At 50.3% G+C, this 13,755-nt stretch overlaps 1 protein-coding gene across 17 annotated transcripts in view; it reads left to right on the top strand.

Moving 5' to 3' along the window:
* The first annotated feature begins 676 nt into the window (after window positions 1-676).
* Window positions 677-13,755, top strand: part of SLC22A23 (solute carrier family 22 member 23) — a 185,902-nt gene continuing 172,823 nt past the window's right edge. For 2 of the 17 annotated variants that reach the window (XM_059688467.1, XM_059688469.1), the window contains exon 1: window positions 679-1,863. In XM_059688467.1, coding sequence (XP_059544450.1) covers window positions 1,219-1,863 — 645 coding nt within the window. In that variant the 5' untranslated portion in view covers window positions 679-1,218. Of the gene's footprint in view, window positions 1,864-13,755 lie in introns of all 17 variants that reach the window. The other 15 variants (XM_059688470.1, XM_059688468.1, XM_059688461.1 and 12 more) reach the window with 11 other exon arrangements.

Here is a 13,755-nt window from a genome sequence, read left to right as displayed (position 1 = left end):
GCATCTTACTTGTATAGCATTCGTTTGGGAGTAGGGAAGAAATGGCGATTTGAGAGTGACTGCTGCGGTCGGCAGTGGGTGATTACTGAACCACGCTGCTGGTGACTGAGGACCTGAAACTGGCAAATGCGCCCCCTTGATCCCCCACCGAGGACACGAAAATCAACTATATGCGTACTTTGAAAAATGGAGAGAGGGTTGCTCCCGAATGCTGGCGACTCTTGGGCTCGCGGCCGGGAGTGGGATGCAGGCAGGTGGGCGGCTGGCATCTCTGAGGCGAGCGGAGGTCACCGAGACCAGGCGCAGGCCGGGTGGCTGGGGGCATCGCGCCGAGGCGGGAGCTCAGCGGCGAACACAACCCCATTCATACGCTCTGGGCGCACGCCGACTCCTCTGGGATCCCCAGTCCACCCGCGCCAGCTGCTCCGCGCCTTCTCCTCCCCCGCCCACCCGGCGCGGGAGGGGGACGGGCAGGGGACCCTCGGGATAGGCGGGCCCGGAGTGTCCCGTTTGCCCCGCCCGCCCGCCTCCCGTGGATCCCGCGGCGCGGCGCATCCCGGCTGGAGGGGGCGCTCGCGCCCAGGAACCGGGCGCAGCAGGTGCCGCGGTTACCTCCACCTCGGCGGGGGGAGAGGGGGCGGGCCGGGGCAGGGGAGGAGGAGGAGAGCTGGAGAAGGAGGAGGGAGGTCGGCTCGCAGAGCTGGAGAGCGCGGCCGGCTCGGCAGGTTGGGACCCGAGCTCGCGGCTTCCGGAAGGCTCCGAGGTCGGATAAATACATCCCGGGGACCGGGGAGCAGGGAACGCTGCTCGCGCCGCCCGCACCGCCCGCACCGCCGTCCGCAGGGCGCCAAGCCGGCCGGCTGAGGCGCGGCGCCCGCTCCTCCTCCTCCCGCGGCCGGCGCGGAGCAGCGGAGAGCGGCGGGCTCGGCCGCCGGCGCCGGGCCGCAGAGCCGATGAGCGGCGGCGGCTGAGGGCCAGGGCTGGCCTTTGCCCGCCGTCTGCCCGGCGCCCGATCGGGGCCGCAGCGCCCGGGGCGCGGGGTCCGCGCCGGTGCCATGGGGGCGGACTGACGCGCCGGGGCGGCCAGCACTCTCCCTCGAGCCGCGGGCCCTGCTCGGAGGCGGCGGCGGGCGCCTGGCGCGGCGCGCTCTGCCCGGGGCGCCCGCGGGAGCCTCCGCTGCGCTCTATGCGCCTCTGCGGGCGCCGCGGGCCCGGGCCATGGCGATAGACCGGCGGCGCGAGGCAGCGGGCGGCAGGCCCGGGAGGCAGCCACCCCTGGGCGAGGAGAACGGCTCTCTGCCGCCCGGGGACGCGGCGGCCTCGGTGCCCCTCGGGGGCGGCGCGGGCCCCAGCAGCGGCGGGGAGATCCAGTCGCTGCCCTCCCCGCATCCCGGCGGCGGCCCTCACTCCGCGGCGGCTCCCAGCCTCCTGTTGCTGGACTACGACGGGTCGGTGCTGCCCTTCCTCGGGGGCCTGGGCGGGGGCTACCAGAAGACCCTCGTGCTGCTCACCTGGATCCCGGCGCTGTTCATCGGCTTCAGCCAGTTCTCGGACTCCTTCCTTTTGGACCAGCCGAACTTCTGGTGCCGCGAGGCCGGCAAAGGCGCCGAGCTGGCGGGAGTCACCTCCACTGGCCGGTGGGGAGCCTACGACGGGGCCAACTGGAACAGCCCCCCGACCACCTCCTTCTCCACGGCCGCCTGGGGGCCCGCGGGCAACCTCAGCAACAGCAGCGGAGCGGACAGGGGCGACACGCCACCCCTGTGGTCCCCTCCGGACAAGGGGGACAACGCCTCTAACTGCGACTGCCACGCGTGGAACTATGGCATCCGCACAGGCCTCGTCCAAAATGTGGTCAGCAAGGTAAGGGCCGCGACCGCCCCGGCCCCGTGTCCTTCTCCTAAGTCCCTTTCACTCCTAGGTCACCTCCACCCTTACCTCCGTCCTCTCCTTATATACCGAAGTCTAAGCAAAGGCAATCAGGGACGAAGGATGGAGTCCCTGAAGTGATGCTGACCTGTGTGTATAGGCATCCCGCATTGATGTAATAGCCTCCTGTCCCCCAAACAAATGCATTGACTTGAAGCGAGTGCTTTTTGCCGCCCTCCGCAGTGACACGGCCTCCTAACTCTAAGGGGGCACCGTAGCCTCTCCTAATTTGCACCCCAAGTTCTGCCCCAGTGCACGTAGGGAAAGAGCCTCCCCCTCCCCCCAAAAGACTAGAGCTTCCTTCTCCCATCCTGCTGGCTGTCACCTTCATGAGGGCAGGAGTGGCCGGTGGAGGGTAAGGCCTCTGACCTGTCACCAAGCCTGCCTTGGAGGCCCTGCCTCATTCAAGTTCTGCTGGCGATTCCAGGCCCGGGGCTCCGCTCTTCCTCCTGGCTAGCTATCGCTATGACTGCCATGAAGAGCTATCTATCCATGAGCATAGCGCCCTGTTCCCAGATGCCTTAGCCATCTCCTGCTTGCTTTGGAAACAGGCTAAAGCCCACTAAGGCACTGAAGTTGTAGCCAGAGAAGCAAAGAGCTTTTGAAAATTCCCTTCCCCCCCATTCCCAGGCTCAGCCTCCTCCTAAGATGGGCATACTTGGCCTTAGACTTAGCCACCCCAACTGTTCCCTCTAGTGATTTCTCAGGACTATAGTAAACATCATGGAGTATAGGAAGGACACTAAGAATGTTTTGGTACCCAGGGACCCCCATGCTCCTACATAGCAGCTGCCTTTATCTGAGGCATTGGGACCCTGATCAACTTTAGCTGAACTTGCAACTTGCGTCCAGTCCATTGGAGCTCCTCTAACAGAGGTATTTCATTGGAATGGAACAGTGTTTGCTGAGAGATGTGTAGCCAGCATAAAAATGGAGAATGAGCAACGTTAGAAAATCAGTGCCCAGGACATCTGTAATTTTCTGGATTTCTTAACATATAAGAGATATCTTATGCCAGTTTGTCAAGCAGTTTGTGGTTTTTGCCCTATTTGTGTTTTAAATAACTAATTTGCATTTCCAAGTAAATGTATACTGTTTCCTCTTCTGGGCAGTTCTGGGCAGAGTTTTAAATGATTTGTTTAAATGTGAGACTGAAATTTAATAGTTTATAATAACCAATGTGCCTGTATTTTCCCCCCCCCAAATGTGTGTTAGTAAACTTTGTAGCTCACAGATGTGTAAGATGAAACTCTTACATCATCATAACCCTTGTTTTAATCTTGGCAAGAAATGATCTGTCCTGTGGGAACTGTCTGGATTAGCTGTTTAATAGGGAAGACCCTTTCAACTTAGTTCACCCTGACATCCTGGTCCCCCCAGTGAGGTTGGCCTTCCCAAAGGTGTTTCTGTGATTCTGTTTCCCATTGATGGAGGGCAATATTTGGATTTTGTTTTGACCAGCATGGGGAAATTAACAATGGTTATTTTAATAGTCTGTATTTCTGTGAAAGTAAGGATTTGGCAACATTTTCATATACTCTAAGCCCCCTTCTAAAGAGAGGAAGAATAAAATAGATCAAAGCAAATGTGAGAGGAGGGTGCTCTCTCCTGGGTCAGATGGAGGGCAGACTCAAAAGTTAGGAGGTGGGATAGACTGTCATTAACTTAGTGGTGGGGATCCAGGAACAGCTATTCACACTTTGCCCATGGATGGTGGGAGGAGAGAACTAAAATAGTTCTTGAATACAGGCTATGCAGGCATGTTGGAGAGCTGGAAATTCTCTCTAAATTAGCATTCAAAAGGGTAAAAAAAGGCACTAATGTGTGCAATGTGTTTGGGAGTGCTGGATAAGTCACAGTGACATAGAGCTGACAAGCAAGACTGGGAGGAGAAGACTCTGGGACAATAGTTAGACACACATTTTCTTGTAAGATAAAGACTAGCAGGCTCATATCGATTCTCACACACAAACAAGATCTAAATAAAGGACTGTCCTTCCACAGTGTTCTGTTCCATAACAAATGCTTTAAAGAGCTTTTAGAGCACATTTTGGCACCCGTACCCAGGCAGACTTTCTCCTCTGTTGGCTGTGCACTATCAGATGTACAAACGTGGAAGGTATCCTGTGATGGGGCTGAGTTCTAGGGGTCAGGTGCTTGTGTGCTTTGTAAGTAGAAGAAAAAGTGGAAGATTTGTCTTCTGTCAGTGGAGGAAAGATCAGGGTCTGAGAAGTTGTCTTTTGTGTCCTCTTTTCTGACTCCCATCATACCTGCAAATAAGCCTCACGGAATGTCTTTATCATTAGACATGAAACTGTCAAGCCAGTTAGAATCCCAGGTTATTATAGTTAAAAGAGAACTTCAGGCCTTCAGGCCTCTCTCCCCTCCTGAATCAGATCCAGTCTGTGGGTCTCTCTTCCAGGATGGGAAGGGAGCCCCTGCCCAGGCAGCCTGCTTCATAGTTACTCTTCCTTGCAGAGAGGCCTGTTTTTTGGTGAGTAGAACTGGGTTCATCTCATGCCCATGTGTACAACTTGTCCCTCTGAAGGATTCTTCTTCCTTCATGTAATACATAGTCAGGTGGTGGAGGATGCCCAGGTCCATAGTTTATTTCCTGGCTAAGACGTCTCCAGATGCTTCAGTTGTTGCCATACACGACAGACTTTGCTGTGCTGACTGCTCCACTGGACATGTCTCTTCAGCACGGCACCCAGCACGCAGCCTGCAGGCCCTGTGTCTTCTAACCAGGAGGAAGGAAGAATGGACACTGCCTCCATCATGAAGCCTACAGTTGATGCATTAGGCTTTCAGCACATGCTTCTCTTTCGAGACCACAGTCACCAAACCTTTATGGGATTGTACTCTGCCAGGGCTTTCTCAGCCTACGCTTGTGTGACATGTTGCACAAGATAGGTTTCATCTGAATAGTTTTTGAGTTATTAGATCTCTCCTATTAGGATCTTTTTTATTTCTGTTTTTGCCTTGGTCCTTGGTATTTGTTATCTGTTCCAGAACTTGTCATGCCTTCAAAATAACAACAACAACAAAAGCAACAATAATAATACCAAGTTTATTTTGTGTAGCCCTATGAAGTTTCAAAACCTTTGACATATATTTCCTTTCATTAAGAATGTTGAGTAATCTGAGGCCAGTCTTAACACTGAGCATTTCTTTGGAGTTTAAATCAGTGGATGCGGCACACTTGAGTGGGCCAGGGCCCAGTGTTCAACTTCCTGATGTCACTTATAGCTCTGTATTGTATCTCCCAGTCATGTTGGAAGATATTGTCAGCGCCTTCCTGAAAAGAAAAGCCTAATAAATTCCTGCAGAGTCACTTAGAGGACATTTCTGGGGGAACTGAGGCGGGAGGAGGGGTTGCTTGGCCTCCCTGACCCACACCAGCAGCCCCTGTGCAGCCCAGCGGCCAAGTACTTCTGAGATTTTACTCAGCCAGGTAAAAAAATCAACCCTGCTGATTCTAAAATATTTTTCTTAATAACTTGCATAGTTTATTCCACATCGTTCTGAGTGAACTCTTACTGGTTTCTAATGCTTACCACTTACTTCGAATAATTACTAGAGTTTTGCAAAAAGTCAATGTCAGCTAAACTTTCTAAGCTCCATTCTTTTTCTGTAAATGAAGTTTGGGATGCTTGTCTATCTCCAGTCGTCTGCTGTTTCTTCTGTTCTCCATGAATTCTCAAAGATTGCTAGCTTTTACTCTGTAAGGACACCTGAGAGTTGTTGAAATATCCTGAGAAGTAATTTGTATTCTTTTTCTGGTACTCAAGACAATAAAGTGACTCAGTACAATTTAATTAGGATTAAAAATAATTACAATTTAATTGCAGTAGTAATATTTAAAAAAGAACCCACTGTTAGGTCATGCTAATGGTGTTTTAATTACTTCGTGTAGTATATACAACACAACAGGGAACATCTTTATGCATACCTATTTTTAGAAATTGACTAATAAAAAATGCATGCATGTGGTATGGAAAGCAGATGGTAGGGTAACATTTCTTGCCATCTCTGCCTCCAGTTTCACTCTTCAGAAGCAACCATAGTTACCAGTTGCTTATATATCCTTCCAGAAATATTCAAAGTATATTTTCATTTATATATTTTTCTCTCACAAACAGTAACATTATATACACTGTTCTTTGCCCCTTTTTTGCCTATATTGGGGATGGATGCATAGAGAGCCCCTAATTCTTTTCTGTGTCTGCACAGTATCCCATTGTATGATTGGTCATAATTTATCTAATTAGTCACCTAGAAGGGGGGCATTTAGGTGGTCTCCAGCCTTGGCTAATATACAATATAGAATGAAATCCTGGCACAAATGAAATTCTTAGCAGTGGAGAGTCAAAGTGGGCTGCATTTTTATTTTGCTAGATGTTGTCTAAGTGCTCTCTACAGAGATCTTACTACCGAGTTACACTTCCATCAGGGATGTGTGAGGTGCTCTTCCTCCCTGCAATCCTTCCTGGGCCAGGGAGTTAACCACATTGCTAAATGTCTCCTGGCTGGATATGCGAGAAGTTGTATTTGGTCATGGGTATGGATTTACATTTGTCTTGCTTTGAGGGGGCTAAACATCTCCCTGAAGTTGGTTGAGCCATTGTGTTTCCTTGTCTTTGAACTGTCTCTCCATGTTTTGGCTTCATGTGTATGCATGTTGGGGAGTGTTATTTTCTTACTGATTTATAGACATACTTTATGCACAAAGTCAGTTAACCCTTTTGGATGTCTTGTAAATAAATGCTTTTCCCTGGTTTGTTGTTTGACTTTTGATTGTGTTCATGGTGTTTTTGTTAGGCAGAAACTTTGGGTTTGGATAGTGTCAAATGAATTAATCTTTTCTTTTTAGTAGTTTCTGGATTTTGTGTTTGATTTAGGGCTTCCCTAATCCTGGAATGTTAGGGAAAAAACCCATGTTTTCTTCTAATAGTTTTATGACCTCAGTACCTCTTTAATTTGGTGTTGCAGGGATTCGTGTTGCTTTTACTGAGCTGTTAGGCTAAATTGCTAGAAAGGAAAAATAAATACTAGGCCAGAGGATATAACTGCATTTCACGCAGGCTTTCCCTTGCTCATAACAATGTCTTAAACCTTGAATGTGTCAGAGGCCCTCACTGATGGGAAGATTGGAAGCTAAACAGTCGCTGAGCAGCATTTTCCATCTCCCTTTAGGAGACAGCTCGTTGTGTGCAGTGGGTCTCACCCCCTTTCATCTTCTTGTTCTGAAGTAGCTGCAAAGCATCTTTTTTTTTTTTTTGTCTTTAGTATTTTTTTCAAGTCTCAATTCATTTTGGCCATTGGTCCAAAGTAGAATTGAACCAAAAGTTGATGTCAGTTAAAAGCATGTTGGACTCTCTGAATGTCAGTTCTGGGGTCGCCACAAACCAGTGGTATGTGGGAGCCAGCCTGGCTTCTCCAAACCCTGCGCCAGTGTGCACATCTGTATCCAGCTGCACACTCAGGAACATCGTGTTGGTGGCTTGGAACTGCTGTGGTGGGAGCACTGACAGGCATGGGAATTGGCACAACAGGGTTTATTTTTTTCTTCAGAAAGCTAGTTATTAAGGAATTATCAGCCCACTGAGCTTGACCCTGGGCCACAACTTTCCTTAAAAAAACAACAAAAACACAACAACTTTCCTTTTCCCCTCTTCTTTCATAGATATGAGGGCCTATTCTGAGCCAAGCATTGTGTTGTGTGTTGGGGATAGGCGGAAATAGATAGTTCAACTCCTATAGAGCCTATAGACTAATAAGGGAGATAAACCTTAATAAATTAAATAGTAACTTTTTAATTACAAACAGTTAAACGTGTGGAAGGAAACGGGAATGAGAGACTAGAAGAGCCTGCCTAGACTGACTGGTCTCTGAGTGAAGCCAACAGGAGATGAGCTCTGAGTAGGAGAGGAATGCACAAGAGGGGTGTGTGTGTGTGTGTGTGTGTGTGTGTGTGTGTGTGTGTGTGTGTTTTCCAGAGTGAAACAGCATCTGCAAGAGCCCTATGGTGTGCAGGAACCTGGGGTTGATAGAAGGCTCTGTAGCTGGGAACATGGGGAGGGGTGGCTTATAAGACTGTTAACCATGAGATGAACTCAGCCAGCTGAGGGATGAGTGGGATGGAGGGCAGCAGGGGCGAGCCTGTGGGGTGAGCAGAGGGCCTGGGACCCAGCCTGTGCCTGCGATGGAGACTTGGGGCTATGCAGGTAGGCAGAGGGGAGGAGGGGGCATTTGAGAGGGGTAGAGGCAGCTGGACCAAAGGTTCCATGGGAAACGGGGCCTGTTAGGCTGCTGAAAGGAGACCGCCTGGCCCAGGGAAGGGTCCTGAGGAAGAGCTGTGGAAAGCATGCTGGGGCTGCAGGTCCACACCAGACTTTGGGCAAATGGGCCTGGAACCTGATCCCAGGTCTGTTGATAGCAAACAGCACTGGCTATGGAGTGTTCTAGTGTTTTCCATTGCCCTCCTGCTCACAAGGGGAGGATGCTAATTAAATTTCCACAAGGCTGAAAGGCACTGATACGGGAAACCATCGGTCTAGAATTTACTTCCATTCAGCTTCACCTTTGCCAAATGCCTGGTGTAGGTAAAGAGGTTGTTAATGACATACATTATCTTCTAGTCCAAAGTCCTCAGTTTATAGATGAGAAGTCTGAGGATTGGAGAGGGGAGGGCCTGTGACTTGTCCAAAGCCACCAGGATTAGGGTTAGAATCCAGCTCTCCTCACCCTGCAGGGCATTCTTGCCTCTGCCCCCAGGGGAGAGGGTTGTTCCTTTGAACTAGCCCAGCAGAGACGGTCTCCTGCCCAAAGTGCCCGTAACTCTGTGGGTTGGTTACTTCAGGGGGAGGTGCAGTTAGTTATACTGTGGCTCTGTGAGGGTGGGCTTGTGCAAGCCGCCTCTCTGGGCAGATTTCTCTAACCTCTGCTCCTGCTGCCTTCATTTCCCACTTGCCTGGAACCACCTTTCCTCCTTCCTTCAGCTCATAGTTCCTGCTCACCCTTCAGATTAGCTCAGTCCTCATCCGGTGCCCCCAGCACCAGCTGTCCCTTCGTCATAGCACTCACTGGGTATGATAAGAATGGTGTCTGTCCATCCCCCACTGGAGGTGTGTCTTCCTGGTCTTTCGCCCACAATGTCGTCATAAATGCCTGAACCCACCTAAAAACTTGATGTTATGAAAAGAGTGGGAGTTTTCAGTTCGGCAGGTGTGGGTTCAAGTCTTGGCTGAGCTGCTCATGACCAGTTCACCTTTGAGAGCTGCAGCAACCTCATGAGCAAACCAGGTCATTACTCACCTTACCTGGAAGGCTGTCATGAGGGTTGAAGGAGAGCAGCTGGGGAGAGCCCTCCCTCTGGAGCCTGGCAAACAGGAGGCACCTGGGGAACCTCAGACCCTTCTTCCTGCATCCCGGGGTGAGGGCTGGCTAAGTCATCTGAGAAGTGCCTCAGTGGGGAGGAGCTGACGGCCACACCTGGAAGGGTGATTATTCCTTGGGAGCTCCTAGGTGTCTGTCACCTTCCTTTAGAGCACTGGTTCTCAACCTTCCTAATGCCGCGACCCTTTAATACAGTTCCTCATGTTGTGGTGACCCCCCAACCATAAAATTATTTTCGTTGCTACTTCATAACTGTAATTTTGCTACTGTTATGAATCGTAATGTAAATATCTGATATGCAGGATGTATTTTCACTGTTATAAATTGAACATAATTGAAGCATAGTGATTAGTCACAAAAACAATATGTAATTATATATTTGTTTTCCGATGGTCTTAGGCGACCCCTGTGGAAGGGTCACTCGACCCCCAAAGGGGTCAAGACCCACAGGTTGGGAACCGCTGCTTTAGAAACTGATGGTGTGGGAGCCAGGTGTGCCATTAAGACAAGACATCTGGATCTGGAACCACAGACCTGCAGGGGTTTGTCTAAAAGACCCTTGAAAGGGTCTGTTTTCAGAGCTCTCATCTGAAAACAAAACAGGTCTCCAGCCACAGGGCGCTGAGAGGGTCTGGAAAGGAAAGGACCTTCCTGGGGGGCCAAGGCCCTGAGGACCAGAGAGCTCCACTGGTTAGAAGTTGGGAAAAATCAGAGAGAAAGTGGAATTTTAGAGTTGATGATAACCTTGAGCTGTAATGGCAGGGATCAGAGACCTAACTTCAGAGTGAGGGGCCCCCTTCAGAGCGGCCCTGTCCCACCTGGAGTGCTATTCTTGCTGGGTTTTTGTGGGAGAGCATTGCCTTTGATCTCACTAGTCTACAGACTTTGATCTTTACTGAGTTGGGATTTAGTAGTTTTGTTCTTTCATTTGCTCAGTGTTTGTGCAATGCTGGTCATTACCCACAGGCAGACCTCCTCCCAACAGTGCCTTACAGATTGCCGAGGCCTACGTTCTGGGAAGGGGGCAGTGGTTATTGATTGGTTTAAGTGGAGTTCCTCTGAAGTAAATCGTTGCTGTAATAGAACAACACTACGGCCCGCCAGGCCATCCATTTGCGAAGTATATACCCTATCCAACATCTCTTCTTAGGTTACAAGTACAGAAAACAAATTTCAAGTTACATAAATAAAACGGAAAAGAACCATATTGGGAAGATGCATGAATGATTGCATAGGGGACCCTAGGGTTGGATCTGAGACCAGAAAATGTGTGTGTCGGGGAGGCATCATCAAGAGCCCTGCCGCCAACCCTCGTTCTTCCAGAAGCCACGTCTGCTCTCCTCTGGTCCCCTTCTCCAGGGCTGGCCTCCTTCCCCTCCAGACTACCTTTGTCTGCGGCTGTTACTCCCTGGCCCCTGGTTAGCAATGGCCAGCATGGAGGCCAGTGTTCCTTTGTCAAGCTCCAGGCTCCTGGACTGAATCTGATGTTCAGCTTGGGCTGGGGTGGGGAAAGGCAGGCTTCAGAGCACTGTGCTGGGCTACCTGGGGCTGTGTGTGTGTGTGTGTGGTGTGTGTGTGTGTGTGTGTGTCCCCTTCAAACCATGGGACAGTAGCTGGTCTTCAATGGGGTAAAAGGGGATTAGGATTTTTGGGGGGCAATTAATCAAGAATAATTGAATATTGATGATTTGACATTTAAATGCTTTACACAAAGTATTCATTTTCTTCACAAGGACTCAGAATGTAACTTACCTGGCTGTTTAAACTGCTTACGTTTAGTATGAAATTGGCAAGAATACCCCTTCTGATGCTTATTTTCTGGAAAAAATTATGGATGGCCTTAGTTATCAGCTCCCCATCACTGCAGGAGCTTGGAACAAGCCCTTGGGCAGTCACTGGAGCGGTTTGGCAAATTCCCCTCCACCCCTCTAATCAGGACCAGCTGCAGGGCTGAGGGGCCCAGTGAGAAATGAAAAGGCAGAGCCCCTTGCTCAAACATTATCAAGGTCAAGACAGTGACAGCCTGGCACGGAGCCAAGGCCCCTCTGAACGGGCCCTGCTTCTGTGACCCCCAGCCTGCCGTCGGCCGAGGAACAGGTTGTCATCACTACAAAGCTTTGCTGTGCTTTGTATCTTTCTCTAGGTTCCTGGTAGTAAAAGTGACCCATACTGATGGGCCTATTTTTCTCAGGGAATGTTCCATAGGCCTACCAAGTGTTGTTTTGCACTGTGAGTTAGCTCGAGGCCTACAGTACCTGAAGGAGCCAGGCGCCTTCTCACATTTGAAAGGGCTGCTCCTGGAGCGAGCCAGCGGTTTCCTTATCTGAGGAGTGAACCGAGGAGCTGAGTCATGGGAGCATGTGGTAAAGAATGTTAAGTCATTAGGAATGCTAGTTAAATGTTTATCAGCCTTTTTTTAAAGTGGGAAGGAGGGTCAGTCCTTTATATAATTTAATTCTACTAGGTAACAACCACACTTTATTTCTTAGTGTCATTTAAAGAATAAACACAAGGGATGATGCCGGCATTAAAAAACCACAAGCATCCCAGTGCTCATATTAAATTATGGACGGTTATGCGCCCAGCATCATAGTTTGTACTACAGTGTGTTTCCTCCCAGATTAGATTAAAAGCTGTTTTCTCGCTGTGTGTTTAAAATATGCCTTACAAATTGGGCACCCCTGCTTGCTACGTGCTGCGGAACGCCACTGCTCTCCAGTGGAGATACATGAGTTCTTGCAGTTAACACAAAGGTTTGTGTCCTACTGAAACATTTTAAATTGTGATAAAATACACGTAATATAAAACTTACCATCTTAGCCATTTTTAACTGTACAGTTCAGTGGCATTAAGTATATTTGCATTGTTGTGTAACCAACACCACCATCCATTCACAGAACTTTTTCCTCTTCCCAAACTGAAACTCTGCTCTCCCCATTCTCCGTTCCTCGCAGCCCCTGGCAGCCACCATTCTATTTTCTAACCCTATGAATTTGCCTACTATAGGAACCTGATATAAGTAGAACCATACAGTATTTGTTCTGTTGTGACTGGCTTAGTTCACTTAGCATAATGTCCTCAAGGTTCATCCATGTAGTAGCATGTGCCAGAATTCCCTGCCTTTTTAAGGTTGAACATATCTCATTATATGGCTAGACCACACTTAGTTCACCCATTTACCCATCAGCAGATGCTCGGGTTGCTTCCACCTTTCGGCTCTTGTGAATAATGCTGCTACTGACATAGTGTTGCCTGACTTTTTGAAGATAGCTACATACAGCCCCTCCATCCCTCCTCCCCCGCCGTCAGGTGATTTCAGCAGCCACCTGTGTAGCACTTGACCCTGATTTTTCTCTCAGAACATCTGCTCTGTGGCAGACCTTCTGCTGTGCTCTGGGTAGGTGACAGATGGATGTATCGCTTCTGCCCTGAGCAGGAGCCAGTGGCATAGCTGAGACCTTTAGTAAGTGGAGGGTTCCCGGGCAGTATGGGATGAGCTGAGACATAAAGGGCTGGGAACTGAGGGTGTGGGGCGGCAAGGGGCGCAGGATGCCATGGCATGTGAACTGGCCCACAGGAGGGCTGGGCTTCGGACAACCCTACAAGACAAGGAGAGAGGCCTCCGAGGAGCCAACCCTGCTGACACCTTGATCTCGGACTTCCAGCCTCCAGAACTGTGAGGGATAAGTTTCTGTGGTACTGGTTTCAGCAGCCCAAGATGACTGATACATCTGGGAGCTACCACAAGCGGGTGAGTGACGGAGGATTCAGGCAGGAGACTGGGAGAAGTGGAGTGGCCAAGAGACAGAAGGAAAATCAAGAGCAAGCACACTCCCTTGTCACGAGAGACGAAGGAGTGTGGAGGACTGACCGGTCACTGCCAAAGCCACACAGAGGTCACCTGAAACCCCTGAGGCTGTCCTGAGGAACCGAGCATCAGGGGAGCCTGACCTGTCTGGAGCACAGAGACCATGTGGTCAGCTAAGCAGGAACCTGGGCACAGCTGGTGCTTGCCCAGAGCACAGACCAGCGGAGGAGAGGGCAGCAGCTGCTTCCCCCGCACAGTGGTGAGGGGGCTTGTCCAGGTGGTTTTCAGGAAAGGCCCCCACTCACCTGTGTGCTGTGGGCGAATGCAGAGGCTGAGAGGGAGCTGAGGACACAGGTGGATGGGCACCGAGCCCCAGCGGACAGGGGCCTGGGCTGGAGCATGTCCTCCTGTCTCTTCTGTTGTTTCTTAGTTTAGGAACCTCAGATGCTCCATAGCCCATTGGGGAAACATCAAACCGACCCCCAGGAACTGACCATGGACCTCGGGGTGGGGTCCTAGGTCCTCCTCCGGGTCCCTGCCCCTCTGCACCATCCCTTCATAGCATTTGTCAGCTCCTTGGCAGATGAGGCCCTTTTTCAGTCCTTTCCATCCCTGTCTCC

This window comes from Myotis daubentonii, chromosome 3 (assembly GCF_963259705.1).
Source record: "Myotis daubentonii chromosome 3, mMyoDau2.1, whole genome shotgun sequence".
Lineage (NCBI taxonomy): Eukaryota > Metazoa > Chordata > Mammalia > Chiroptera > Vespertilionidae > Myotis > Myotis daubentonii.
Note: the sequence above shows the minus strand (reverse complement) of the source record. Positions and strands in the feature narration are given on the sequence as shown.